This window comes from Hirundo rustica, chromosome 6 (genome assembly GCF_015227805.2).
Source record: "Hirundo rustica isolate bHirRus1 chromosome 6, bHirRus1.pri.v3, whole genome shotgun sequence".
Classification (NCBI taxonomy): domain Eukaryota; kingdom Metazoa; phylum Chordata; class Aves; order Passeriformes; family Hirundinidae; genus Hirundo; species Hirundo rustica.
Window position 1 is genome coordinate 32,572,999 of NC_053455.1, and position 26,134 is coordinate 32,599,132.

General features: G+C 45.2%; 1 protein-coding gene across 8 annotated transcripts in view; it reads left to right on the plus strand.

Moving 5' to 3' along the window:
- The first annotated feature begins 1,825 nt into the window (after positions 1-1,825).
- Positions 1,826-26,134, plus strand: part of BMF (Bcl2 modifying factor) — a 43,776-nt gene continuing 19,467 nt past the window's right edge. Inside the window, exons 1-5 of one of the 8 annotated variants that reach the window (XM_040067198.1) lie at positions 1,830-1,901; positions 3,221-3,385; positions 4,322-4,642; positions 5,475-5,638; positions 19,138-25,231. In XM_040067198.1, coding sequence (XP_039923132.1) covers positions 4,327-4,642; positions 5,475-5,638; positions 19,138-19,239 — 582 coding nt within the window. In that variant the 5' untranslated portion in view covers positions 1,830-1,901; positions 3,221-3,385; positions 4,322-4,326 and the 3' untranslated portion in view covers positions 19,240-25,231. Of the gene's footprint in view, positions 1,902-3,220; positions 3,386-4,321; positions 4,643-5,474; positions 5,639-6,953; positions 7,155-19,137; positions 25,238-26,134 lie in introns of those variants that run through there. The other 7 variants (XM_040067202.1, XM_040067197.1, XM_040067199.2 and 4 more) reach the window with 7 other exon arrangements.

Here is a 26,134-nt window from a genome sequence, read left to right on the forward strand (position 1 = left end):
GGAATCCCTCTGAGTCCCCTCTCTTAGAAATGCTGCCATATCTTTTTTTAATCACTGAAAGGCACAAATATCCTTCCTGAGCCCTCTGACCATCCAGTCTGATTATATACATAGATTTCAGTTTCCATACATTTTCTACACAGTAGGAGTTCCCAAAATGCAGCCTCTGGGGATATAAAGTGTGGCCCCAACTGCAGCTCAATGAGATGAAAACAAAGCCGATCAGGTACTGTTCTTACTGTTAATGAGCCTAACCAGCAGGCAGTTATTACTCAGTCTGGAAGACATAAGTGGTTGGAATCATAGCACATTCATTTTTTATTTATAGTGATGCACATTCAAATTAGAAGTAGCCCTCCAGCAAGCTGGTATTTTGCCAGGGCCTGACCATCAGTGTGATAAAATTTGACTATCTCAAAGATATAGGATGCTTTTATATATATATATATATATATATATATATATATATATAATCTTCTCCTACTCACAATTCCTTTGACTATCAAAAGTGAGCCAGGAGGCTTACTTAACTTATGAATCTTGTCCCGTACTGAAAATGAAAGAAAAGCGTATTTTTTCTTTCTTACTTGGTGGTGAGGTACAAGTCAAACATGATCTGATCTTCTCATAAACAAAGACTCAAGCCTTCTGGCAAATAAAAGAGTTGAAACGAACCCTTGGACAAGAACCACAAAGACATGGGATCTTGGAGACAATGAATATTATTAGCCCGTTAATCTATTAATGGCAACTGTAAATACCTCTCTCAAAATCACAGTGACTCTGAAACATTTAACTGGAGAGGCTCCGTGAGCCTGCCCAGGACAATGTGATCCGAGGAAACCGTAGTAATTCGCCTCACCTTGCTAGCCATCGGTTCGCAATCTAACCCCTCCCCCGAGTTTAAGTTACAAACCTCAGTAACTGTGTGGCAGACTTGACAGCAATTAACATTACTCAGCTGCCAGCTGGGTTTTAAAGCCTCCCTTCCAAGCGATCTTGTTACCTAGGTTTTAAAAACAGCCTGACAGGGTGCTGCTCTGCGCCAAGGAGCTGGGTCCTGCCTCTCTTAACGTGGTGAGATTTTGCCACCGATTACGGGAGGAGCTGATAAATCATCGGCGGAGTAAGGGCAAATGCACCGAGCTGTTGTTTGCAGCATAGGGCTTGGCTTTTTTATCCTAATCTCATCGAGGGGGCTTCACGGAAAGCGCTATCAAGAAATAATCTAAATTAGTTTAATTCTTTAGTCCTGTGTAGTCCTGTAGTTCTACTCATCTACAGGAAAGAGCACAACACAGTGCGAGGAACTCCTCGACACTCACACCTCAGCGTTCAGACTTTACAAGTAGGGAAGAACTTTCTAAGTCATTTAAAGCTGAAAAATCAAAGTTTTGTTGGAAGTCGACTATCTGGAGTCACACTCCCATCAATTTAAAGCTAGCCCAGAGCGCCTACGGCTCAGCCGCTGGCGGGTGCTGCCTGCCGAGCTGTGGGAGCGCTCGGAGCGCGGCTGCAGGCCGCGGTGCCGGCGGCGCGTCCCGCTGAGGGCCGGCACACACCAATGGCCGCCGCACCCGCCTGGCCCCGGCCGGAGCGGGCCCGCCCCGCCCCGCCCCGCCCCCGCCCCCGCCCCCGCCCCCGCCCCCGCCCCGCCCCGCCCCGCCCCCCGCCGCTCCACCGGCCGGGCGCGCTCCCCGCCCTTGCCGCGCGCCGGCCCCGCCCCTCCCGGCCCGTTGGCTGGCGGGCGGGGGCGGGGCGGGGCGCGGCGGGGGCGGGGCTGCCGTCAGCTGTTCGCGGCGCGCCCGCCGGCGCCGGCCGCAGTTTGGCGGCGCGGAGGCGGCGGCGGCGGCTCCTCCCGGGACGCCCCGTCCCCGAGGGACGCCCGTCCCTCACTCTCGGTGAGTGCCCGGGAAGCGCTTTCGCCGCTGGGGGCTGGCCGCTCCGAGCCAGGTCGCCGGTGAGGGCGGTGCCGAAGCCGGGCGCGATCGTGACAGGGTAGGGGTTTCGTCCCGGGGCAGCCCCGGCCCGGCAGATCCTTCCCGGAGTCCCGCGCCTGCTGGGGAGCGGGAAGAAAGAGGGAGGGTGCGGGCGAGGAATGAGCTCGCTGGGCACTGTGAAAGCGGCTGATTCGCCGATGTAGGCGATGGCTGGTTCCACAGCGAGCGCTGCCCGTCCCGGGCCGCTCCGTCGAACTCGGAGTCTCGTCCCACGGCGCTGCCCGGAGGAGACGCGTCAAAGCTCTTGGCCGGGGGCACATCTGCGGGGCTAGAGCCCGGGCGGGGAAGAGTTAAAGGCGGCCGGCGGCTGCGAAACGAGGCCGGCCAGCTTTGTTTTGGGACGCTGGCACGCACGTGTGCGCTGAGCCCTCCCTCCGCTCCCGGCCTGCCGCCTGTCAGCGCGGGCGTGAGGCTGCCCCGGCCCGCCGCTGTCGCCGCCGGCTTGTGGAAGGAAGTGCCGTGGGTAGGACACGGCCCCGGAGACGCGGGGCCTGCCCGGGCAGAGACCCGTAGCCCGAGCTGTTCGGTGTCTGTGGCTCCCAGCGTGAGTTGCGTTTGGAGGTTGTGGAAGGAGTTCCAGTGAGTTGTAGGACGAGTTATCCTTCGCGCTGCCTCGGCATTCTCTGACGAGTTTTGCAGAAGGGTCGGACCGTATTGCAGGAGGTCGAGTTAAACTTCTTGCTCTTTAAACCCTCTTTTGTTCGGAGTTTGCTCTGTGCCTTTGCTGCGCTTTCCTTGAGGAATGCCCGTGTCCCAGTGAGGCTGACAGATGAGATCTGGCAAACTTTCCTGCAAAGACAAACTACATTCCCACCTGCCTCTGCGTCAGGTCACTGTGATCCAGCAGAAGAGCTGGCAAGGAGATGCCTGCCTCTTGGGGCCCATAACTTCTTTCAGTGTGTTACTTTAAGCCATGGTGAGAATGTTATGAGTGCTCTGCCACTGCTGTCATTCAACAGAGCTGTGGGGCTGGTACCTCTTCTGCTCTGCAGAAACTTTTTTGGGAGTTGCGGCTCAGTTGAGTTAACTGCTGAGATGCAGCAACTTAAATAGCCACAGTGCCCCCAAGCCAGAGCCCTGCAGAAACAGTTCTTGAACTGCTTGGTCCTGTTGTCTCTAGTGTGCTGGTGTCCAGAGTGCTGCTCACCTGGGGGGAGATGGGAGCACCAAGGGCAGCACTGAGCACATCCTCATAAAATTATTATTAATGTCTCCTTCAGGCCTGAAATTCCTCTTGCTAGTCTTCCATTCTGTTAAATGCTTCGCAAACCAGAGCAAAGGAAGAGACATGAAGAGTTGAATTTCACTGCCTTGTTTGGAACTGGGTGGAAATCCTGGAGATGGATCTCTTAGGAGTCTGTCTTCCAATTGGGTTAGATGCACAGGTAACAGTAAAGGGACTTGTGGCATTTTTGGTAATACTGCTTCTAATTGCTTTATGTTTGCAAAGAGCTCTGAAATAGTGATTTAGGGTTTATGGGGGGTTTTCCCCTCTACCATCTTTGTTCAGCTTTGTGCTGCAACAGAGCTCGGGAGTGTTTACTGTGGCAACTACAGAAATCCTGCTTTAAACACTGACACCAGCCATGTTTTTCTTTAGTAGTAGGATGAACCATTGCACTAATAGCACATGTAGGCTTGAGGGTAAGAGGGATAAGGAAGTGACTATGTTGCCAAGTTTGGGACACATCTTAAGTTGAGCTGAAGGAAGAAATGAGAAGTCAAAAGGAAAATTGGCCCTCATAGGGAGAAGTAATGGAGAGCTTCACAGAAATGGCTTTGACAGCTTCTAAGTTTTGCAACCACTGGGGTTTCTTAAAAATCTGGCCTTGTGGCATTGTGATTACAAGAGCTTTTCCTTATCAATAAGCAATAGATGTGAAAAAAGGGAATGGGATATACCCTAAAGTTCAAATATAGCAGGCCAAAGCAAAGCAGACCCCAAAGAAGCTGACTGGCCATGGGGCTATTAGAAGAATTTGGGTTGCTTTTTAAAATGCCTTTTTTTGTTTCTATGTGCTGAGGTTGGGGGTTGGCTCTCTGGTTGTGAGCAGGTGTAGAATTGGAGCTTTGGGTGGACTTATACACGTGTAAAGCTTGTCTCTTTCTGGCGTAGCACCTGAGGACTTTCTGCAAAACCTTGACCTTTACCACAGGTCACTCACCTCTCCTGTCCATGCAAATGGGCAGCACTGGGAAGCGGGGAAGAGAGAAGGTGTGGTAAAATCAGCTGTATTTTATTGCTGGAGCAGAAGCCATTCTCTCCTGGACAACGTTCTTGTTGTGTCTTAGCTGTTTCCTCAAATGTCCCTTTATTGCAGGAGCAATGGACCGCCCCAGCTACCTGGAAGAGGACTATTCTAGCCTGGATGGGCTGGACGATGACGTGTTTCACTCTGATGACTTTGGACTTGCAGGTCAGCCTGGTGAGATGACTGCAACTGGCTTTTTCACACAGAACCAGTCCTACAGCTGCCTTCTGGGGAGATTTCAACTATTCCCCCTCACACATTGCTGTGGTCCCGGTATCAGGCATCCTGAGCAGCAGGACAAGGCAACTCAAACACTCAGCCCATCCTCTTCCAGTCAGGATGTTATGTTGCCTTGTGGAGTCACTGAAGAGCCACGGAGACTCTTCTATGGTAAGAGCACTCCAGTGTCACTAGCTTTGCAGCAAAGAAACTGTCCCTCTAGCACTTCCCCAGTCAAGCAAGGTCTCTTTCATTAGGGCATTTTATTAAAGGACTGAAATTATTTTACTTTAGTCCTACTCCCTCAAGAAAGACAACTTGTCCTTTCTTACCCTTGCTTGTCCACTGCAAGAGCCAGACACTTGCTCATTGCTTCTGCTGTCTTTGGTATTCCCTCTCTCTCTTTTTGGCTTTATTGTATCACATTTGATATTACTGCTAGATGTTTAAATATCCACCGTACTTCAAATCCTACAATTTGCCTACATTTTTTTAACTACCAGTGGTCTGTCTCATCCACATAGGAAGTGGAAACTCCACCACTCAGCTTTGTGTATCCAATTCAGCTTTAATTCAAATCACTAAAATCACTAAATGACAGAAAACTGAGAAAAGACTGACAGAAAAGATACTACTACCTTGAGGGGAGACAACTTGAGGCAGAGATCCTGTAAAACTGCAAAACTGTCCTTAAAAAAACCCCCAAACCACAGCACTTGGCTAAGCTGTAAACAAGCAAAAGTAATCAGTTTTAAGATCCTGCTACTCATTTGATTATGGGAATCAACACAATGTTCTGCTTAATCAATATAAGTTTATTCGAAAGCTGGACAATTCTTTTACTGCACTGTGTTACAGTATACAGTCATTGTTTGGCCCTCATGAACTAGACTTTAAAAGTCAAAAATTTAGGATTACGTGCAGCCCTTTCCTCCATGAAGTGTACTGAGCAGAAAAGACAATCTTTGCACTGGGAGAATGACTCTTCTGATCTGTTTTGTAGGGAGTGCTGGTTACCGTTTACATCTCCCTCCAGCTGGCTTTGTGTTGGACCCGCACCTCCAAGAGGAACCTCAGGAAGGTCAGCGGGAAGCACGTGCGGAGGTGCAGATTGCACGGAAGTTGCAGTGCATTGCGGACCAGTTCCACCGGCTCCACATACAGAGGGTAGGGTGTCTCTGGAGGGGAGGGTGGGGGTTTACCTGTCCAAGAGTGCTGCTCTGAAGACTGGCTCCAGGCATCAGCTAAGTGAGCTGTTGTTTAAGACAGCAGACTGCCAATAGCGATAAAATGGCAGGAGTATCCTGATGGATTTTGCTTATGCCAGATTTCTTGCTCTTCCTAAAGATGGGAAGGTGGAGGGAAGAGAATGTGAGGAATTGCATTTACTGCTGGGGAAGGGAGCTCTTCTGTGTTAGCTGCTGCTATTCGAGCTCTTCCAGTTCATCAGCAGTGGGGTTTGAGGCTTTTTCCAAGGATCTTCTTCTTGCCTTTTTTTTTTTTTTTAATTGCTTTTTTATTATTTTTTACTCCTCTTCTCCATTCTTCTCACCACCGGCACCTTCTCTTCTGTGGAACACGTTCTGTGGAACATCAGTGGCTTATGTCAACTCCTCTTCTTGGAGATAATGAGCCTGGACTCTGTTCTTACACTCCTTGTTGTCTAACAGTAGTTCTATGTAATGTTGTAAAGAATATTTAGATCATACTAGACTTTCTAGCAGCTACGAGTCAGACAGTCCTAGCTAGTGTCTCAGACTTGTGACTAGCTTCCTCACAACAAAAGACAGCTGTAAGATGCCATCAGGTCTGAAAACCACACTCCAGATTCTTGATTTTGTTTTCTTTAAAAAAAGAAAAAAAAAAAAAACCACCCCAAAAAAACCCCAAAAAACCCCAAAAAACAAACAAACAAAAAAACCCCACCAACCAAAACCCAAACACTAAACAAAATAACCATTACCCCCAGAACCCTTGATTTTTTCTTCCTTGCTCTCCTTCCCCTTTGAGTAGAGATAAAATGGAAATCTCAGCCCATACAGAGATGGTCAGAGGCGGCAGAGGCTTGGCAGTAGGCAGCAGTTTGGCACTTCTATGCAAGCCCAACAAAGAGGGGGTGTGCATCTGCTTGTATATGAAGAAATTTTGCTGACTTCAGAAAGGGACAGAAAGTTTAAGTTACTCCAATTGAGTTTGTCCTCTGTTAACTGTGGGATCGTCTGCAGCCCTTCTTAAAGGTAAGTGAGGATCTCCGTCGTGGTCACAGAGTGGCTTGTGGCCGGGTAAAAGCTTGGTCGTCTCTGTGTCATCTGAGAGATGAGGAAATTCTGGGAGTCCTCATCTCCTAATAGGTGGAGGATTAAAGAAGGAAAAGCAAGATTAGCCTATAGAAATGTAGATGGGGCTATGAATGTCATTTAGCAAACTGTAGGAATAAAGAGCTACCGCGAGTTTTTTTAACGTGTTGTTTGTGGTCGAATAGGGTTTTCTCCGGTGGCGCCTTTTCGCCAGCGTTAGCTGCAGGCTCCGCTCTCTCGCCGGGCTGTCTCACCGGAAAGGGAAGGTTTTAACCAGCTTGGCAGAGGAGCCCTGCGCTGAACTGGTGGAACTGGTTGTAACTTGACCCCTTTCATCTCGGGGGAGTGTCCCTATCTGATGCCCGTGCCGTGGAAAGGCGTCCAGCAGCGCCCACCCGTCCCGGCCCCCCTGGGGCAGGCGGGGCCGGGCTCCCGGCGCTGCCCCGGCCGGCGGCCAGCCCGGCGTGTGGAGCCGTAGTAAACAAAGGCGTCCGGCTGCGCTGGGCGGCGCGGCCCGGCCCGGCCCCCGGGGCCCGCCAGAGGAGGGGCTCCGCGCTCTTTGTTTGAACTGGAACAGCAACAAGTTGTAACGGGGGCGGGAGCGGGGGCCTTCGGCCGTTTAAATCTGAAAACAAAACGAGGGGGAAAAATACCAAAAACCAAACCAACTCGAAAACTTAACCCGAGGACAGAGTAGTTCAGCCAGTGGTTATCCACAGCCTGACCCTGTGATAGGCCTTGGCATTTGGATGTGCTAAGGGATTCTTTCTTGTTTGCCAGGGAAACTGAGAATTGGGCCACGTATTGGTGTCCAAAGCACTGTTCCCTGTGGAATGTTTTGTTTTCATGCCCAATCCCTTCCCTCCCAGTCCTACATGGAGGATTTCCTTTGGCTTTTGGCATGAATCCCCCATGGAGAACCCCCTCTGTCCTGTGTGCAATGACTGCCCAGCCCGTTGCTGAAGAAGCAGGCGGTTTGCCCCTGGAGACACGTGAGCAGTTCACAATGTGCTGTGGTTTGGAAGGGGCACTCTCTGAGGCATGGAAAACTGGGCTGTCGTTTATCTTGCTGTGAAACTAATCCCTGATTTGGAAACCCCATACCAACTTGTCTCAAACATTTGGTCAAAACCAACTTTCCAGAGTTGTGTCTTGAATCAGATTTAGAATACCACAAAGTTAGTCACACCAGTGTGGTCTTGTGAAGTCCTGAGAGAGAGCAAGCTTGGTTTTCAACAAGCTGTGCCTGTTTTCAGAGCTTACAAAACATTTATCTGTGAACCTGTGAAAAGAAAATGTGCGTGCCCTTTCAATGGAAGTTAGGAAAGGCTTTTAGCATTGAGATGGTGAATCCAGCTAGCTCAAGAGTTGCCTTCTCATGGCTCTTGAATTCTGTGAGACTGTCCAGCAGTTCAGGTATGGCCCCCCCATTCTGCTGCTGCAGCAGCAAGGCTGTGTTGACACAAAGGCTGCTGGTTAATGTACATCCCTGGCTGAGAGAGAAACTGAGCAGGCGATTGCTGCTGAGGCTGACATCACCGAGTTGTCATTGGACTCAGCTGCATGCATGGTCTAACCCATCCCACACCGGGAACCCTGGAGAGTCACTGTTATCTCTTCTCTGGGCTTCTGGAGCTAAATGGTATATATTCTGTGGTTTTTGGCTATACAAAAGATTTTTGGGCATGCATCTAGTAAGAATAAGAAAATTGGCTGCACCTATGCTTGCTTTTGGCATGAACACCACTTTCAGAGTTTCATTTCCTATTAATATGTTAAACAGAAAACAGTAATTTAAAACCTGGCTATTTCATCCTTAGAACAGTGCTAGAGCAATAACACAACATTCCCTAGAACTCCATGTCTTTTATCTCCTTAAGATGCTGAATTTCTTGTAAGAAGACTTGAGCAACGCTCTGTGTTCCTAAGTAGCAGAGCTTGGTGCAGGTTGATCTAGATTGCAAGGGCTCTGCAGAATGACATGTGAGGCCCATCTATGTTTTCTTGAGTTCTTTACTGTCTCTTACTTGATTGAGGCTATGTAGCTTCTGGCAAACTTCCTTGTTTTATTTTTTTTGCCCTGCCCCTGGAAAACAAAGGTAGAGCCAAGCCATGCTTTCTGCAAGAGAAGCCTGTACCTGTCACCTCCTCCTTGGTTTGAAGCAAGTGTGCCTTTGCTATGGAATCTGTGAACTGCTGCTGTATCCCAGCCTGTGGCTGAGCTTCAAGAGTGTGCTCTGAGTTTATGGAGAACAGAGCTGAGCTTAGGGGACCTGCTGGTTGGTTGGCTGGGATGTGCTTCCCACACCCCACATGTCCAGGCTGTGGCAACAAGTGCTTGGGCTCTGCTTCAGGTCCTGAGTGCACTTGGATTTCCTTGCCTCGAGGAGGGGTTTCGACCTGTGCTGAATGGAGAGTGTATTTTGTGACACGAGGGTTTCTTAGATGGGATGTGAGTACACAACCAGGGATGGCGGCAGCAGCAGCGTAAAGCTGCCCCAGAGGAGCATGGGGTTATACAGGGGTGGGGTGGATGACAGTGTATATCAGTATCACACCCCTTCAGTTTGATGGGCTCCAATGAGACACTGGAACGTTATAGCTTTTTCCAAATAAAATAACTCTTTTAAAGCAGGCTGCAGCTTTGAGGGGACTGCTTTTATCGTATTTCTTCTTTATGGAGATAAGATCACTTCACAGGGGATAAAATTGTCTCTTTAAGAGCCAAGGAGTGGTAGCCTTGAACAGTTCTGGGCTCAGGTCCAAGCAGAGCCACTGACTTGCTGTATGACCTCAGACAAGTCTCTTGACCTCCTTGTGCTTCAGTCAACCCATCTGGAAAGCTCAGTTTAAAAAAAGCTGAGCCTCAATGAGAACCAGATGCTGAATCAGAGCTAAGCTTTCTTGAGTAAATAAGTGCATTACAAACAACAACAAAGTCCCTTTCCAACACATCAGGAATCCTGCAGTTGATTTAGATATGCTGACCATGCTCAAAAAGCCTCTGTGGATCTAGCTATAGAAAACTTTATTTCTCTAAATTCCCCAGTTGGTTCAGCAAGTAAGCCTTACCATCACTGCAACAGGGTTCAGCAGCCCATGGAACACAAATGCTGCATCCACATTGGCTGTGGGCAGACAGCTAGGCACGTACCTGTTTGCCTCAAGCTAATGACACTGAAAATGTCCAGGAGGAAATGTTATTTTCCTTTGAAAGTGAAACGTGTTATGTTTTGCATACTTTTTCCTCTCTGTCTCTCACGAGAGTTATCAAAGCCTCCTCTGAGACACTTCCACTTATGCAACAGAGAGCTTGCATCGCTTGTCGGAAACTTATCAGCACGAGAGAATGGGTGCACAGTACTACATGTGCATCATTTATCCCAAACTCCATCAGACTTTTTTCATTATTAAGGACATTCAGGGCATTTTTAACAGTTGCGTTTTTTACACCGGAATTGTTTGCAGAAATCTGGTTTTCGTTATGACCTTATATTTTAGGAAAAATGTAGGAAAAGCTTCCTGATAATAATGCAGAGACTCAGACTGTCCTGCAGCTAAGCCTGTTGCACCAGCAGCTCTATACTTCACTCATGCCTACAGTTTCTCTGAGACCTGGGGTACGTGTTTTCATTCATTTGTTTCCTGAGTAGGTCAGTGTGTTTCAGGATCTTCCCTGCTGGCTGGTCCTTGCTGCTGCTGCTGTACACAACTTCAATTCTGCTTTCCGTGTGTTGTCCATTGGTGCAGGACTCGAATCTCCAGCTGAGGATGCACAAGCATGGTGAGGGAGAGAACTCGTGAAGTGAGTGAGCCCAGTTTAAAGGGCAGGGGATAGGGTGGGTGTGAGTTTGGGAAGATGGAGATGTAAAACAAAGTTCTTTCAGGGCTATGAAACTGGAATCCTAGGCTTGAGGAAAGGAGGAAGCCATTCTTATGGTCAGTGGAGTCAGAAATTTGACATGAGGAGGTGGAGACAGATTTTTTGCTTAATGTTACTAGCTTTTGTTTGGTTGTGGTGTTTGGGTTTGTTTGTTTGTTTGTTTGTTTTTCCTTTTTATTTTGACAAATGACAGTGAAGAAGGAGGTGGGCTTGGAAGTGTACCTTCCCTATGCATACAAATGACACAACATCCTGCTGCCCCTTGCTTAGCACCTGTTTTGAAATCCTACTGCCTGTGGAGCTGATTATTTGACATGTAGGTTAACAGAAACTTGGACCGTTTCACATCTAATCTGAAATGGTATTCTTTGGTGTGTTAAGAAAAGAAACTGAGAACAAGAATATAATTATGCCACTGTATAAATTCATGTTTCTACCATATCTTGAATGTTACATGAAGTTCTGGTTTTATTCATCCAAAAATGATGCAGCAGAACTGGAAAAGCTTCAGAGAAGGGCAAGATGGATGATAGAATTTCCATATGAAAAAATGGGCTAGGACTGATAAGCCTAAAAAAAACCCCATACAAACCAAGAGGGAAGCAATATTATACAGAAATCAAAAATGACATGAAGGAGAGGAATAGACTAATTTCTCCCAGTACAAGAACGAGGCAAAATTAAGTCAAACTAGTGGGAGCCAGCTCAAAATAAATTAGGTCATTTTTCATGCAACAGGTGAAAGCTATGGAACTCCTTGTCAAGGCGTATTGTGCATCCCAGTGCTTTATCTGGGTTCAAGGGGAATTGAGACAAGTTTATGGCCATTGAAGCAGACATTAAATAAACAGAAACCAGATCTGACTCAGGAAGTCCTAAGCTCAAACTAGTTAGATGCTGAAAGAGGGTACTAGTGGAAACTATTGCATGTACTTGCCCTTAGCTTTTCCTCAGACAGCCATATAGGGCTGCTGCTGGAGGCTGGGCTATGCAAACTCTTGATGCAAGTCACATTCAATCATTGTGTATCAGTTTAATAAAAGCCACAAAACTTCTATATCATCCTAATCTAGCCTCCTCTATGCTTTCAGCTGACAAAAGATTTAAATATATTACATGTATGTTCCTCCTTAAAATAGGGGATAATGTTAAAAAGCAAAGCTTCCTGCCTAGCTCTGGTAGAGCAAGTGAGTAGAGGATAAGGGAGCTGAGTGGCAGGAGAGCTGTGCAAGCTCTGTGTGCCATGAATCCCACCGGACACAGGATTGTCTTGAGGCAGTGGAGCCATACCTCAAAAGAACAAGACTGCCCATAATAAAGAGTACGAAACAGTTCTTTGTTCTGCAGGATTTCTAACATCAGTGTTCAATGCTGCTGTCTCTCCTGTACAACCCCTTTGGTCTCTGGAGGTTCTTGTGGATTTCCTCAGCTCCTGCAGTACTGTGACAGTGATAACATGCTTTCTGCTTGTAGCAGTGTGACAGCTGAGAAGTTATTTTTCAATTAAGAAATTATTGTGGTAATACCCCACTTATTTTTTATTGTGGGAGAGAAGAAAATGCAGGTTTTAACTTGACTGAGATAATGCAAGGATTGGTGATAGGAACCTAGTTGTTCTGCCTCCAGTCCTCCCGATCTTATTAAGATAGGGCCATCTCTGAGGGGGATGATGAGATGTTTTTATTAATTATTTACGGTGAGAAGTGTACATGTTTGTATTTTATTCAATTCAATTTTATGGTGGAAAGGCAGGAAAGCAAGTGCCCAAATGCAGAGTTCTCCTTTGTTTCAAGCCACTGAGGAGGAATGTCCTCCCAGCCTTTTATAGTTTCCGTTTGTTTGTTTGTTTGTTTGTTTCTCTCAGTAGCTGCCTCGCCAATTGAAAAGGAATCCTTCCGAGGACCGGACCGCAGAGATCCAAAAACAAGCAGTGAGGCAACTCCTGTTAACGCCAGTTAGGTTTTCCGTGATGGAAGCCAGGCCTGAGGGGGTGCTGGCAATGGGGCTGGAGCCCCCCGAGGGCGAGCGGACCCGACCGGCGGGCGAGGAGGAGCGGGCGGTGCGTGCGAGGGCCCGGCCGGGCCGTGTTTGCGCTCGGCGGCCGTGTTTATATCGCTCGCTAAATTTAGCCTCTGACTCATCGGCGCTGCTGACGAGAGTTCGCGCTGCCCGCAGGCCCCAGCCCTGCACCTGCCCTCCCGCCGCCTCCCTGCGCAGCCGGGCGGCCCTACGCCCACCCCTTCCCCCCGCGCCAGGATATTTTTCCTGTAAAAACTTTTAAAGTGTTATTTTAAGCCAACCCCGAGGCAGACTTTAATCACTAGGGGGGGTCTCCGCAGCACTGAGCAGTTTTGGGAGCACCTCCCTTCTGCTGGTGAAGAAATGGATGCCAAAACCAGGTCGGCGGCGGGTCCCACGGCCCGCGCAGGGAAGGCGACGAACACCGGGAGCTGTGGAACAGCTCTGCCCAGTCACACGCGGGTTCAGTCAATAAACCCTTAAAAGGGTCAAAAACTCTTGCAGCTGCCGGCCGTGGCTGGGCGGTGTGGGGTGTCCTCTCCTGGGCGTCTCTTCCAGCACCCTCACAGACCCCCAGAGCACGGGGCTGAACCGTGCCGGACCCCGTGCCACAGGTACAGAGTGGTATCAGGTGTGGCTCTGTGGAAATGCAGGATCTTTATTTACCGTATTTGTGGAAAATAAGCTCGCGTGCCCCTCGGGATGGGGAAGGAGGGGAAGGCCGGGGGCCTGGGAACGCGGTGGCCGGTGGTTGCCCTTCCCAGGTTGCCGTCAGCTGGCTGTTGCCATGGCGGCTGTCTGCTTCCCCTTCCTGCCTGCGCTGGAGAGGAAGGCGCGAGTGGCTGCGTGTTTGTTTTTAAACTACCAGAAAGTTGAGAAAGGGCTCACCTGCACAGCTGTGCCGGCAGCAGGTTTGGGGCAACAGCCGTCGCTGTTTGCTGCTCACACCCAGCGCCTCAGCCCGTGCCCTCTCCAATGTTTGGGCTGGGCAGCCCATACATGGGTTTTGGGGCTCCCCTGCATCCCTTCGGCTCTGCTCAGTAGTGTCTGTCTTCTCTCCATAAACACATGCGTTGCTCATCTTGTTGCAAATCCTGATGGAGGCTCATGAGAAAGGAAGCAGTACTTGAGATGACTCCTCCTTTTACTACAAGTTTAGTCCCATGTAAGAGTTATTGCAAGACAGAAGGATGAAGTTTCCCGAGGAAGGTCTCTCATCCTCTTTACTGTATCACCATGAGAAACCATGTTGCTGAGCTCCTCTTTCCTTTTTTTCCTCTGTTACTGCTTCTTTTTTTCTCTGCTGGTTCTACACTTGCATTATACTTTGGTCATTAGGAATCACAGCTGGAAAGATTTGTATTTGACTTCCAATGGCCTGCATTTCTCCCTCCAGTAGGGGACACCTTCTGTAACCTCTGTTGCCTTGGGGACTGTGACTTTGTAGTCTTTCTAAGCTAAAGCATATTTTGTGGTAGCACAATATGCCTCCAGCCACCTGGCAGCCAAAACAGCCTTCAGCGATGAGTCAGCAACTGCTCCCGGTGCGCAAGTATTTTTGTATTCAGTGAATAAATGCAATCCCAACCACTTGTTGCTAATACTTGTATTAGTCATTACAGGAAGAATAATGTTTTTATGTACACATATGCCATTATTCTTCTTTTGCTCTCACAACACCGTTTAGGGCTATATTAATCCTTCTGGTTAAGATGGGATCAGAATATGACCCTTAATTGTTTGGAAGCTATGAAGCAAAGTCAGAAGCTGCCCATGAGATCAAGAGGGTAGACAGAGTGTACCGGACAGACCCATATATGACAAGCTTCTATATGACAAGCATATTTACTTTTTTAAATAGGGATGTTAATGACATGTGTATATCAAATGTAAAAATGAGGCCTATTAATCTGTTAAACATTTAAGCTCAGGGGTTCAAGGAGCTGTGTCAAAGGGGCAGCATTTTCTTTGAAGTGCATCACCTGTCCTGATCTTCTTTTGATCACCCCGTGCAAGGGCTTAGTAGGAGTACAAAAGGTTTTGATGTCTGGGGTGCTATTTGCCAGATATGTATCTGTATGCTTACAGTGTGAAACATGTATTAGGAATTAATTATGGGGAAAGAATAAGTGTCGGGTCAGTCATGTTTCTCTTTCATTTGCTTCCAGTAAAAGTCTTGCATGTTTTTTTTGTGTTTGTTTACAAGTAGTCTGGCTTTTGGTTCAGCACGGTTCATGGAAGAGGCTTCACTAATGTACTGTTGCTGCAGAGGACACTTTTCCTGTAAAATGGCCTTTCCTTGTGACTCATTGAAGCATTCATGCTAATGCTTCAGACAGACAGTCTCTTAAGGATATCCCCTTTAAAAAGCAGCAGCTGCAATAGGAAATGGTTTTATGTGTTTCCAGCTTTGTGTTGACTTACTGTATTCACAAGTCTACTCTTCTTTAGTTACAGTTAGTATAGAGGGCAAAAGAGACTTCTTTCCTTCTTGGGAAGGAAGCCTCAAAAGGGTCATTTTTCTGTTCCCACATGGAGGTGGCAAAGCATTCATCCCTGGTATTTTTGTGCAGTAGTGACTCTGAGGACTGAGTTATTTTGATAAAGGACAAATCAGTCTGGTGAAGCTTACGGAAATTATACACCAGTGTCGCAATAGTTATGAATCTTAGAAAAATGTCTCAAAATGTATCACCTTGGGGGGAAAAAAAAAAAGAAAAAAAAAAAAGAAAAAAAAAGGCAAATTCATGGAATCACTCTTTTGGGTTTTCTGTCCATCTTGACAGCTAAATTATACCACACCAAAAACCCCTCAATCTTGAACTATTTAAGAATTTTGTTCTTGGCTGAAGCAAATCTGGGGAAAAAGACAAGGAAACTTGTGAAAAGGACATTTTTAGTTCTTTCCATAAATTGTTTACTGTACATAATATCTGCCATTCCATTCTGTGGCTCTTGTCCCATGCTGAATTAGTACCACAGAAAGCAGATCAGCCCAGAAGTGAAGCTATAAACTCCAAACCCTATTAGCTAGGCTTGCTGCTGAAGCAGGTAGTCCCAGCTTGCTCCCCTTCACAGGTCATCGTCTTTCTGTTGTCCTGGCACAAACATCAGTCTCACTATACAATACCATGGATCAGATAGTTTAGGATGACCTGTTAAACAGTAAGGGCAACTTCTTTATCAGATTAATTCTGGCCTTGATCACTGTGCTGCTCTAATTCACTTTCCAGCACTGCTGTGAGGAGAGAACAGTGTGAGTGCGCTGCTCCAGTATGTGAGACAGTGAAAGTGTGTGTGGGACCACACCACCATGGAAGAAAATGCTGGCTGATTACAGACCTAGGGAAATATGAGCAAGCCCTAGGTCTAGGAATGAAACCTGGAAAGCTGCCCTCAACGTAGTGCTCTATTTTTTTTTTTTTTTTTTTTTACTTCAAAACAAAATAATGTCAACATTCCTAAAAAAGTTACTTGAGATGTTACACTTCTTATAAGCAAGGGAAAACAAGGGTAAAATGTTTCCTATCCTGCTTTTGCATGGAAATCTCCTTGAGTGTATTAGGCAAATACAGGAAACAATTTTAATTGGAAAAGGACAAAAATGCTGTACCAAGAAGTGACTTCAAGAGGCAGTGAAATAAACACAATAGAATATAAACTAAAATACATATTAGAGTTTTTCTCACTATTTGCCTTATCACATCCCACTGATTCTCTTGCAGGCCTGTAAATCATCATAAAGTACCGTTCTAAAACTCTTATTTACCAAATAAAACCAGAACTCAATACCTTCTTCAAAAAGTTCCCCCCCCCCAAAAAAAAAAAAAAGGCATAAGAGCTCAGTCCTTCCTCTGGATTTTTTTGGAACATGGCCTCCTTTACCTATCACTGGAAAGAGCAGGTAATCCTTTTCTCTGGAGGTGAGGTATAAAACTTGAGGAGGCAGAATAGTTAGAAACCTGTTATTGTATGAGAAGCACAAAGCAGCCTCCTGCATGAAGGAGGACATTAATATAGGGGTTCTTACATGTGTTTATCCTCCAAACAGTGTGAAATAGTAAAACTGTACATGCCAGATCAGCACTCCTCTTTTGTGCCCCGAAATTAACTCACTTTATAAAATTCCATGAGAGTTTCCATTAGAGAGGGTCCACCAATGAAGCTGAGATGTATTTTAAGCTTAGGATTTCTGTACCAATTTTGAAACATCCTTTTGCATTTCCCTTGTCTCTATAAGACAATTTTTTACCCTCTTGGCTGCCTATAGAATAAAATAATCTAACAAAGATTGTCTTCAGAGCACCTGCAATATGTTTGTCCACTATGCTCTCCTAGCATAGTTCCTTGCTTGTGGAAACTGCAGAAGATGACTTTGTTCTTGCATGCCACTTTGTTGATGTACCCAAAGATCTCTGTTTAAAGAATCTGCCTAAGCTGTAATAGCTTGATAAAAACATGGTATCTAGATGTCATGTGGACGTCATGGTTCTCTGTGCATGTCTGAGCAGTTTTAGGAGTGTGGCTGTATAGAGGACGGTGCGAAGAATCTCTCGAGTTTGATGAGGAAGGGCAAACCTGGTCAAACTGAGATTTGAGTAACAAAACAAAAACCATCTTGCTTTTTGAGACCAAATCCGTGGCTTTGACCACTACCAGCCCTAAAGGATGTTTAATAAACGATTGTTTTCACTTATAAACCTAGCAATGCCTGTGTAATCGGTAAGGACTGAACCCAGGATGAGTTACTTTGAAATAAAAAATAGCAGGCTCTAGAGCCACTGCATACAGGTTATGCTGCAAACACAGTGCTCTTGAAATGTATGGTGGGATCTGTGTGAACTCTTGCAAATCCATTTCTTCTTCTTGTTAAGTCTTGGGGGCAAGAATAGTGAGACAGTGCTCTTGAAATATGTGGTGGGATCTGTGTGAACTCTTCCAAATCCATTTCTTCTTGTTAAGTCTTGAGGGCAAGAATAATGACCCACTGCTAAGATGCAAGATGAACACAGGTTTTCTGGAAGCCTGTTTTGTGTGTGTTGATTCAAATGGTGCAGATCTACTCACACTGGAGTACAAACATAATTTAATGGCTATCTGGAAGGTCTTTGAAGAACTGTCTATTGACATATCTCCAATACACCAGCTCCAGTTGCAACTCTCTTATTCGTGATTATGTAAAAAAAAGCCTTGCAACTGTGTTCTTCTGCTCTGTTGGGCTAATCTGAGTTGAAACATCTTGTTCATATAATGTGCTTCAGTGCTTTTTTATGAACTCCTGTGTACTGAGGCAAAGTTGTGGGAAGCCAGTCTTCTGTTTCCTCGTCTGCTGGGGATTGGGGAGGGGGGTAGGGGGCGGAGATTTGGGCTGGTTTGTTTTGTTTTCCAGAAATGTTCATGCCTGCTTAGCAAATATGGAATTCTGGATGAGAAAATGAAGACTGACTTCTAATAGAGGGTTGGTTATTGAGGTGAAATAGTATCCCAGACTGGGCAATGTAAAGAGAAACCCACCTGTTTGTATGAGATGCCATTAAAGTGCAGGAAGGTGGGGGTATAATCAGAGCCACTTTTGGAGGGGTGATTACATACAACAAAAGGAGGAACAGCGTCCCTGTCCCAAAGCTGCATTATGTAGTCTGGTGTCCCCCTGAAACTCAACTCCCATGTTTCTTCCTTGACAATGGGACCTGAAATAACCTCTTGGTTTTGGTTTTTTGTGTGTTTTCAAGTATGTTCTTGCTTAAGGTTTAATTGGCTCCAGTCAGTAGGAAAGGGCTCCAAGGCTGATTATTTATGGCTTACTGTCAAAAGTGGCTATAAAAAGGGCAGTATTATCTTGGAGATGCTGGGAAGGAAAATGTGGTGGGGGGAGGGTGGGGGAGTGTGTGTGTGCACGAATGTGTTTTCTTGTACTAGATGAAATCAGAGTTTTGCTGTCTCAGCAGTGTGGTTTAAATTGAAGATTAACCCTTTGACCTTCACGGTGTCAAATCACTTACAGATGGATCACCAGTTATATTTTTTTTCTTTTTTTTTTACTTTCGGGGTGAAGGGGGGCTTTTTTTTTTTTTTTTTTTTTTTAAAAAAAAAAAAAAAAAAAAAAAAAAAAAAAGGTTGTTTGTTCATGCAGCTGGGGCTTTTGAAAGGCTCAGAAGCCAATCTGATTAAAAACAGCACTTGGCTAAACTCTGCGAAATCCTACAAGCAAAAAAAAAAGTTTAATCCTCTTGTGCACAATGCATAAAGGGTCTGCTCTTTTCTTTTTGTAATGTTAGAGCTACAATTATTTCTGGAGAACTTATCATTTCCCTCTCTCCCCTCATCCCTTGCTGCACCCCCTTGTTATGCTGATGGGATTAAAGTGTCTGCTCTTGAAAAGTGTAACTGAGTTGTTATTGGAAAAGAGAAGTGGTATGTTGCAATTTTAAAAATATAAATAACCTTGCTTTAACTGTTCTCTACAGCATCAGCAGAACAGAAATCAAGTGTGGTGGCAGCTTTTTCTCTTCCTACACAACTTGGCCTTAAACACGGAGGTGAACAGGAACCACACTGGGCAGAGGTGAGCTTCGCCCGCCTGTTTCAGGCCACATCCAGTCTGCAGGGAGCACTGAACAAACACTGGTTCGGGGGCGAGACATTGCACACCGCCGGCCGGATGTGAGGACTCTGACTTTCTGATACTCGTCTTCAAGTCTGGGTGTTTTTACGGACTCTTCTTTGCTGCTCCCTGCCTCACGAGGCAGGGAGCTCTTGTCCAACACTGTCGAAGGAAAGCCAGAATGTGGGTGTGTTTGGTAAAGCTTGCTGCTGGTTCCCCGCACCGGTGACCTCTGTGCAAGGGAGGCAGGTATTAGACTGATGGCTTCCTCTGCCCTGTGTCGTAGTGGATGGTAGAGTGCAGGAGCGTCATTTTGGCTGCTAGTTAAAAATGATGCCTGGGATTGATGACTAAACATACTTTGGGTGTCTTCCAGAGCAGAGATGCTCAATTCCTCCACATTTTTAGCAGTGAAAAACATTCAAGTAACTTGGATCCATCAGGTTACTTGTTTTATTCATTTGTTACTGTCCATTTCATTGCACCCTGTGTGAAAGAAAATCACAAAGAAATCTGACCTCATCAGCTGTTCCATTGGGCACTACTTGCAGCTCTCTCACAAGAAATTGTTCTTTGTCATTGCCATCAATTAAAAAAAAAAAAAGTCAGTAGAACAGTCTGAAAAAGAAACCTTCTTGGGGTTGCTGGTGGCTATTAACTTCTGCCACTGCCTGCTTTCAGTTCAGCGTTCTCAGTGCCCATGAGCCAGCAGGAAGCCAAAACCCATGGAATATGGCACAAGTGTCATTCTTCTACAATGCTGATGTATATGTTTTTAGTAGTTTTATGATGGATGTTTATTTTATTTTGGTTTTCTTTTCTCTTACTATAACATGGTTGGTCAGGACGGCTTAGATCCCAGGCATACGATAATTTTGCTTCAGGATTTGACAGGGAAATTAATTAGCATCTAGTCTTATATGTACACTGTACAAGCAGTCTGTCCAGTACTCTAGTGTGTAGTTTGGAGGCTGTATATGCTGTGAGCATATACTGACTAGCAGCAGTAATGTTATTTCAAGGGAGATCTTCTATCAGTTCCCTGTTCGTATGCACTCAGAGGTTTGTCCGTATGGCTGACACTATTGGACCAGCACAGGGAAACTACTCTACCAGAAGGAAGTAGCCTTAAATATTGATGGCTACTGCTCTGTAGCCTTAAATATACTTAGTTCACAGACCCAGTGACAACCGTGGTAAAACATGAACAGAGAAGCAATACAGACCGTATTATTTTTTCTGAAAATTTCCATATTGCCACTGCAACTTGTTGTAGGTCTCAAATGATACAACCAGCATGAGGAAGAGCTGTCCAGAGAATTGCTCTTCAGTTGTGTTAGAAACGTCCACTGCAGGTGTTGAGAAATTCTTCTGCTCTTGATCCACTGAAAAATACGCATTGCTGTATGGAAGAGTAGTTTACTTGCACATATGCTTTCCTTCTCCACCCCTCTTTGCGTATTTGTCTCTAATTCCTGCTTTCTCTGGTATTTGTGTAATCTCATCATTGCACTGTAGTGTCTGGTAACAGTTTGCTGAACAGAGTTAAATTTGGACCTTCTTGCTTTCTCCCAGCCCCATTCTCTTTGATTTTCATCCTGCTCTACTGTGGCAAAATGTACTTTAGCTCCCTGAAAGAGGTTCCCAAGTCTTTTTCACCCTCATATATTCACAGTCACTCTCTTTAAACATAAGGAGAGAGTTTATTTGAGAAAAGCTTTTTTTTCTCCTTTTGTGTTATTTTTCTAGCTAGAGCTAGAGTAATATGTATGTCCATGATGGTTAATAATTCATATAAGTGAATCTCAAGTAATATTTTTGGGTGTGGGTTTTATGGAGAGGGAGGGTGGGAGGTTTTTTTTAGGAGGGGGTATTGTTTTTGGTTTTGTGTTGTTTCTTTAAGCATGTGCACTACAGAGTTACCCAGAGTGATCGAAGTGATGGCTGTTGCTGACTATGCTGCAGCAGGATGGAAGCCACTCTCTGCCCATGCTGCCAGAGACGAGGCTTTCCATACTTTGCTTTGCATAGTCTGCTTGATGTAAACGCTGATCATTGGAGAAAGAGGACTTAAATGGTGGGGAAAGCCTGAGGTGTAGTGCAAGCACAGACTGAACTGGGGACCCCTGTGAAGCCAAATGTTAAGGAGAAGACTCTTAAAGAAGCTCTTTAAGAGGGAGAAGTGGAAGTGTGGAGGCTCAGGAAGCAATGCAGCAATGATGCCTCCCCCTGTGGCATGCTCTTGGATATGATGCTTGCATTTCCCTCTGCTTACCAGGACCCTTTTATCAGGAACAGTCAATGCTACATCATAACAGCCCTGCAAACTACGAAAAATTCAGCAACTGCTTCTGACATTTAAAAACCATTGTGAGCTTCTCCCTTTCCCTCTGCATTGACTTGATGGCCAAACAGGCCAATAAGGCCTGTCCTCTCGATGCATAAGCTGGAAAGATAAGTCTGGTACTGCCACTTTCTAGTGTTATGACCTAACCAATTTATCTAGGATGAGACTCTTCTTAACATGGAGAAACAAGTACCTGAAATGGTTCCCCAGTCAGGCTGCTGGCCTCAATAAAGTCATTTGGCTCAGGGAAAGACACATCTTTGCCAGTCCATATTTCCCACTGCAACAACAGACTTATCAAAATTGGTCATGCCAGGGTCTCAAAACCTTCTTGAACAACAATACTTCCTTGGAGACATAGAGCTAATGCTAGACAAAGGCCGACTTCCTGCAATATGCGTGTTGGTTACTGGTGCCAGAGATTTACAACCACTGATAATATATTTTAATTATATTCCATATCTGCGTATCTCAGAGAAAGGAAATATGCTCTGTCAACCCAAAAGTCTTACTTTGCTTCATGTAGATTTGGAGGGGTGGGCTGGTTATTCATTTAGGGAAAAGCAACTACTTCATACTTAAAGTCTCATCTACTTAAAATCTCAGCTACTTGGGGAAATAATGGGAAGGTTTCACACATTTGTAAACAAACACATGGATGCACAGCACTCATGTATGTGTCATCCATTCTGTGTTTGTAAGGCCCCTTGAATACCTGTGGGGGAGGTCTTGCCTGCAGAGTAGCTACTGCAGTGTTGCCAGGGACATATGTCGATTATTTGGAGAAATGGTTCCAAAGAACATGGTTTAAATCCTGTTGCTGAAGGATTATGCTCAGGTTTTTAGATATGAGTTTGTTCTGTAAGAATGGGACACTTTCTCTCTGTGCTGTAAAGTCAGTCTAACAATATAGAAAGAAGACTTGGATCTTCCTCCTAAAACAAATTCCTGTTTTTAACGAGCAGTTCATAAGAAAAACTTGAGCTGCTGCTGCTGGTGCCAGCAGCCTTTAAATATCTTACTTGCCTTCCCCAGATCTCCAAAATGGCTTCAGAGCTCAACTGTCCTTCCTTGAGGAATGGAGTTCTTCCTATCCCTTCCCAGCTTCCTACTCTTTTGAGTATCTTGTAGCCTGCCCATCCTAGGATCCAGCAAGCCTGGTGCTAGTAGGGAATAGTTAGCTTTATTTTTGTTTCCTGCAATTCTTGAAATCTTGAAAAAGTGACTGCCCAGGGATAGCTGCAAGCTGCTACAAATAGGATACAAAAAAGGCAGGGAAGAGGATGAAATTGCATGGATCTGTGTAGGGCTGCAGCCTTCTGTCAAGGTGCTGATGATCCCTGGTAGCATTGAATTCCTGCATAATTGATCACATATTTCAGTTTAAATAGCTTGTTACTAAATATTTATTGGCTAAACTCTTGTTTAAGGAGTCCTGAAAGGAACTTCCTTGTCAGCCTTTGTTTTGGAGCAAGGAAATAGAGGCGAGGAACCCAGTCTTTCTTGGCATAGAATGTGTGATTGCAAAGACATCTTTCTTTCTACTGGCTGTTTATTTTGTCCCCTCAAACCTGGATTAAAGGTATAGGCAATGTGTGTATGTGAAGTTACTACAGTCCTAGAGTTGCTCCATAGCAGTCACTGGAGCTGTACCCAAGGTGGAACTTCATTCAGTGTGGCACTTGGCACTCTTCTGGGAAACAGCAGATCCTGACCATTAGTAGACTAGGAAGAAAGGTTCATTTGTTTTGGTTTTTTTTTAAGAAAAAGTAAATTTACTTGAGGCAGTTATTGCAATGTGACCCTATCAAGTGTACAATGAATTCCACCCTTCTGCTGCTGGTCCTGACCCATATCTCTGCTGAAGCTGTGGGAATGGTGAGGCTGTGACATGCTGAATGGTGTAATATTGAGGGTATTTTTAAAGGGAAAAATAGGGAAAGCAGTAAACATTTGTGCTAGACTCAAACAAGAACACAGATTTGTGGAGGTCTTGCCTTGTTTTACCAGCAGTATTTACTGCAGGATCATAAATAAAAGAGCCATGTAAGGCTTGTTCATATTAATGGGAGGTCTGGCCATGAACCAAGCGCTGTTGAGTATTAGCATAATTTGACAACAAAGGTTTTAATATCTTCAAAAGAATCTGTCTTTCAAACTGGCATTTGTGATCATTTGCAAAAATGCCTACCTGTTGCCTTGATTGTTTTAGCAAGAAGAAATACCTCAAGGAATTGATAAAAGATCCTAGGACAATCTTTTACAGTTCCTAAAGACTTCAGTGGTCTCTGTTTCTTTGGTTTGCATGTGTTCACACAGGTGTTACACGGCTCAGCTCTTCTCCACCAGGAAAAGCAGAAAAGACCAAACACATCAAATGCACTGGAATGTAATTTGTGTGTGTGTGTGTGTGTGTGTGTGTGTGTTCTCGAACTGAATGCAAGTCTGACATCCCCTACCCCTTCTTTCTTCCATGTGCCTCACCTTTCCCCTTAGCCACAGAAAGGAGGGTCTCTTCCTGCGAATCCCATGCTGGAAGTTGGTTTCTGGGAAGCGAAACCTAATGTCTGTGGGCTGTTTTTTAAAGCCATGTTTCAGTTCTGTCTTCAGACTTTTTGCTGCCTTTAGGGAACAGAGGGGTGGGAAGGGTAGATTGTTAAACTGTTTTTAAAATCTATTATGGAAATTTTGCATGTATAAAGTTATTCTTAAATCTAAAGGAGTCTCCCCAGTTTGTGGACATGGCTCCAGGAGAGCATCATCACAGATTCTTCAACTCAGTTTTAGATGAGACTGTCCTGAAAGGAGTATTTGATGACAAAAGGGGGAGAGATTGGTGTGATGGAAGGACAATATTGTCTGTGTGTCCTTAAATACATGTCAGAAGTTAGGCTTGTAAAAGGGAAATTTTAAAACAACCCACAGGATATGTATGTCTGTTTCCACTCGGTGCATTTGAAAATTCTTCCACTAAATCTGAGTTTGGTTATGTAGATGTTGGGGGTTTTTCGTTAAAATAACTGTGGCTCTCTTCTTTTCTCTTCCATGGTATGTACAGTCTCCCATGTTTCTAGATGAAATTCACTGATGAGAATACTGTGAAATGTGGATTCACCTTTTCTTCTCCTCCTTCCCCCCCTGCTTCCTGCATGACTGCTCTTTGGTGGGTTATTAAAAAAACAAAACAAAACAAAACCAAACAAACCAAAACAAGAGAGTTGTTCAGAGTCGTTCATCTGGAAAACAAAAGGGATAAGATGAGCTAGAATTTGCAATGTAATTAATAAACTTCTTTCAGTGGAGGGTTTTCCTATGACTTCTCATTTTCACCAGAATATGATGCTGTCCTGCTGCAGAAGTAAACCCGATGCTCTCCTGTGAGATTTCTGTCTGGATTAGTCCTGAAGTGCACACACCTCCTTTGCCATGGACTGAGACCCAGTGAGAATGTAGCATTTTGTTTATCCTGGTTGTGTGCCTCCAGGACTCCTGCCTGTACCAATGGTGACCGGGCAGAGCTCCTTTTTTGTATCTGTGCAGTATATTTGCTTTGTGCTTTCTTCTTTGGTGCTTTTTAATACTTTAATACTTGGATTTTTTTTTTCTAATAACTGGTACAATTTTTAATAAAATTGTTAAATTTGCCTGTGTTCCTTGTTTTATTTTTTAAGGGATGAAGGGCATTTACACAGCTGGCCTATCCTGGAGTTACCTAAATCAATGACAACAATTTGGGTTGTTCAACTTTGAAAATATCTGATAGATCATTTTATGGGCTCCCTAATACCAGGCTCTGCAGCAAGGACAAGGTTTCTTTTTGAGACTGGACTGCTTTTCTTGGGCATAATTTGATTTATAAAATAGTCTTTGAAGATCTATTTCCCTGCTTGGACAGAGAACTGCTGCTGCTTGGAACTGCACAGTTAACCCACTTCAAATCAGGAAGATCTTGTTAAAATACACATGAGGTACATCCTCCAAATTTGCAAAACGTAATCATTGATTGATGATCGCTTACCTACTGCCTACACAGGTACATTTGACGATACTGAGGCCTTAAGAATGAAGACTCCTTGCTTGGTAATCCTATTAAGGACATACGGTTCTCAGTGGTCGTCTGACATAAAGGCAGCAGAGGAAGATTTGAGAGTGCTTGTAGGGTAGTAATGACTCCTTCAAACACAGACATGCAGACCTCTCGCCACCCCAAGCACAGCAATCATCCTGCCTGTCCTCAAGTTTTCCTATTGGGAAAAACTACCAACACTAAGTAAAGGTAGTTATCCTGGGTGGAGCAGAAATGGTGATACATGTATTGTGAATTATTTATAATACAGCTGGTCAAATTCCTTCAACCACATTGTTACTCCAGTGCAATGCTACTGCAGTGTGCATGGGAGGCTTAGGGAACCAAGTTAACAATCCTACCCGATGTTAAGTTGCCTTGACTGTGTCTGCTTGTTACAAAAGGGCCTTTCATTCCAAGAACACATGATGTGTGTGGTATGAAAAG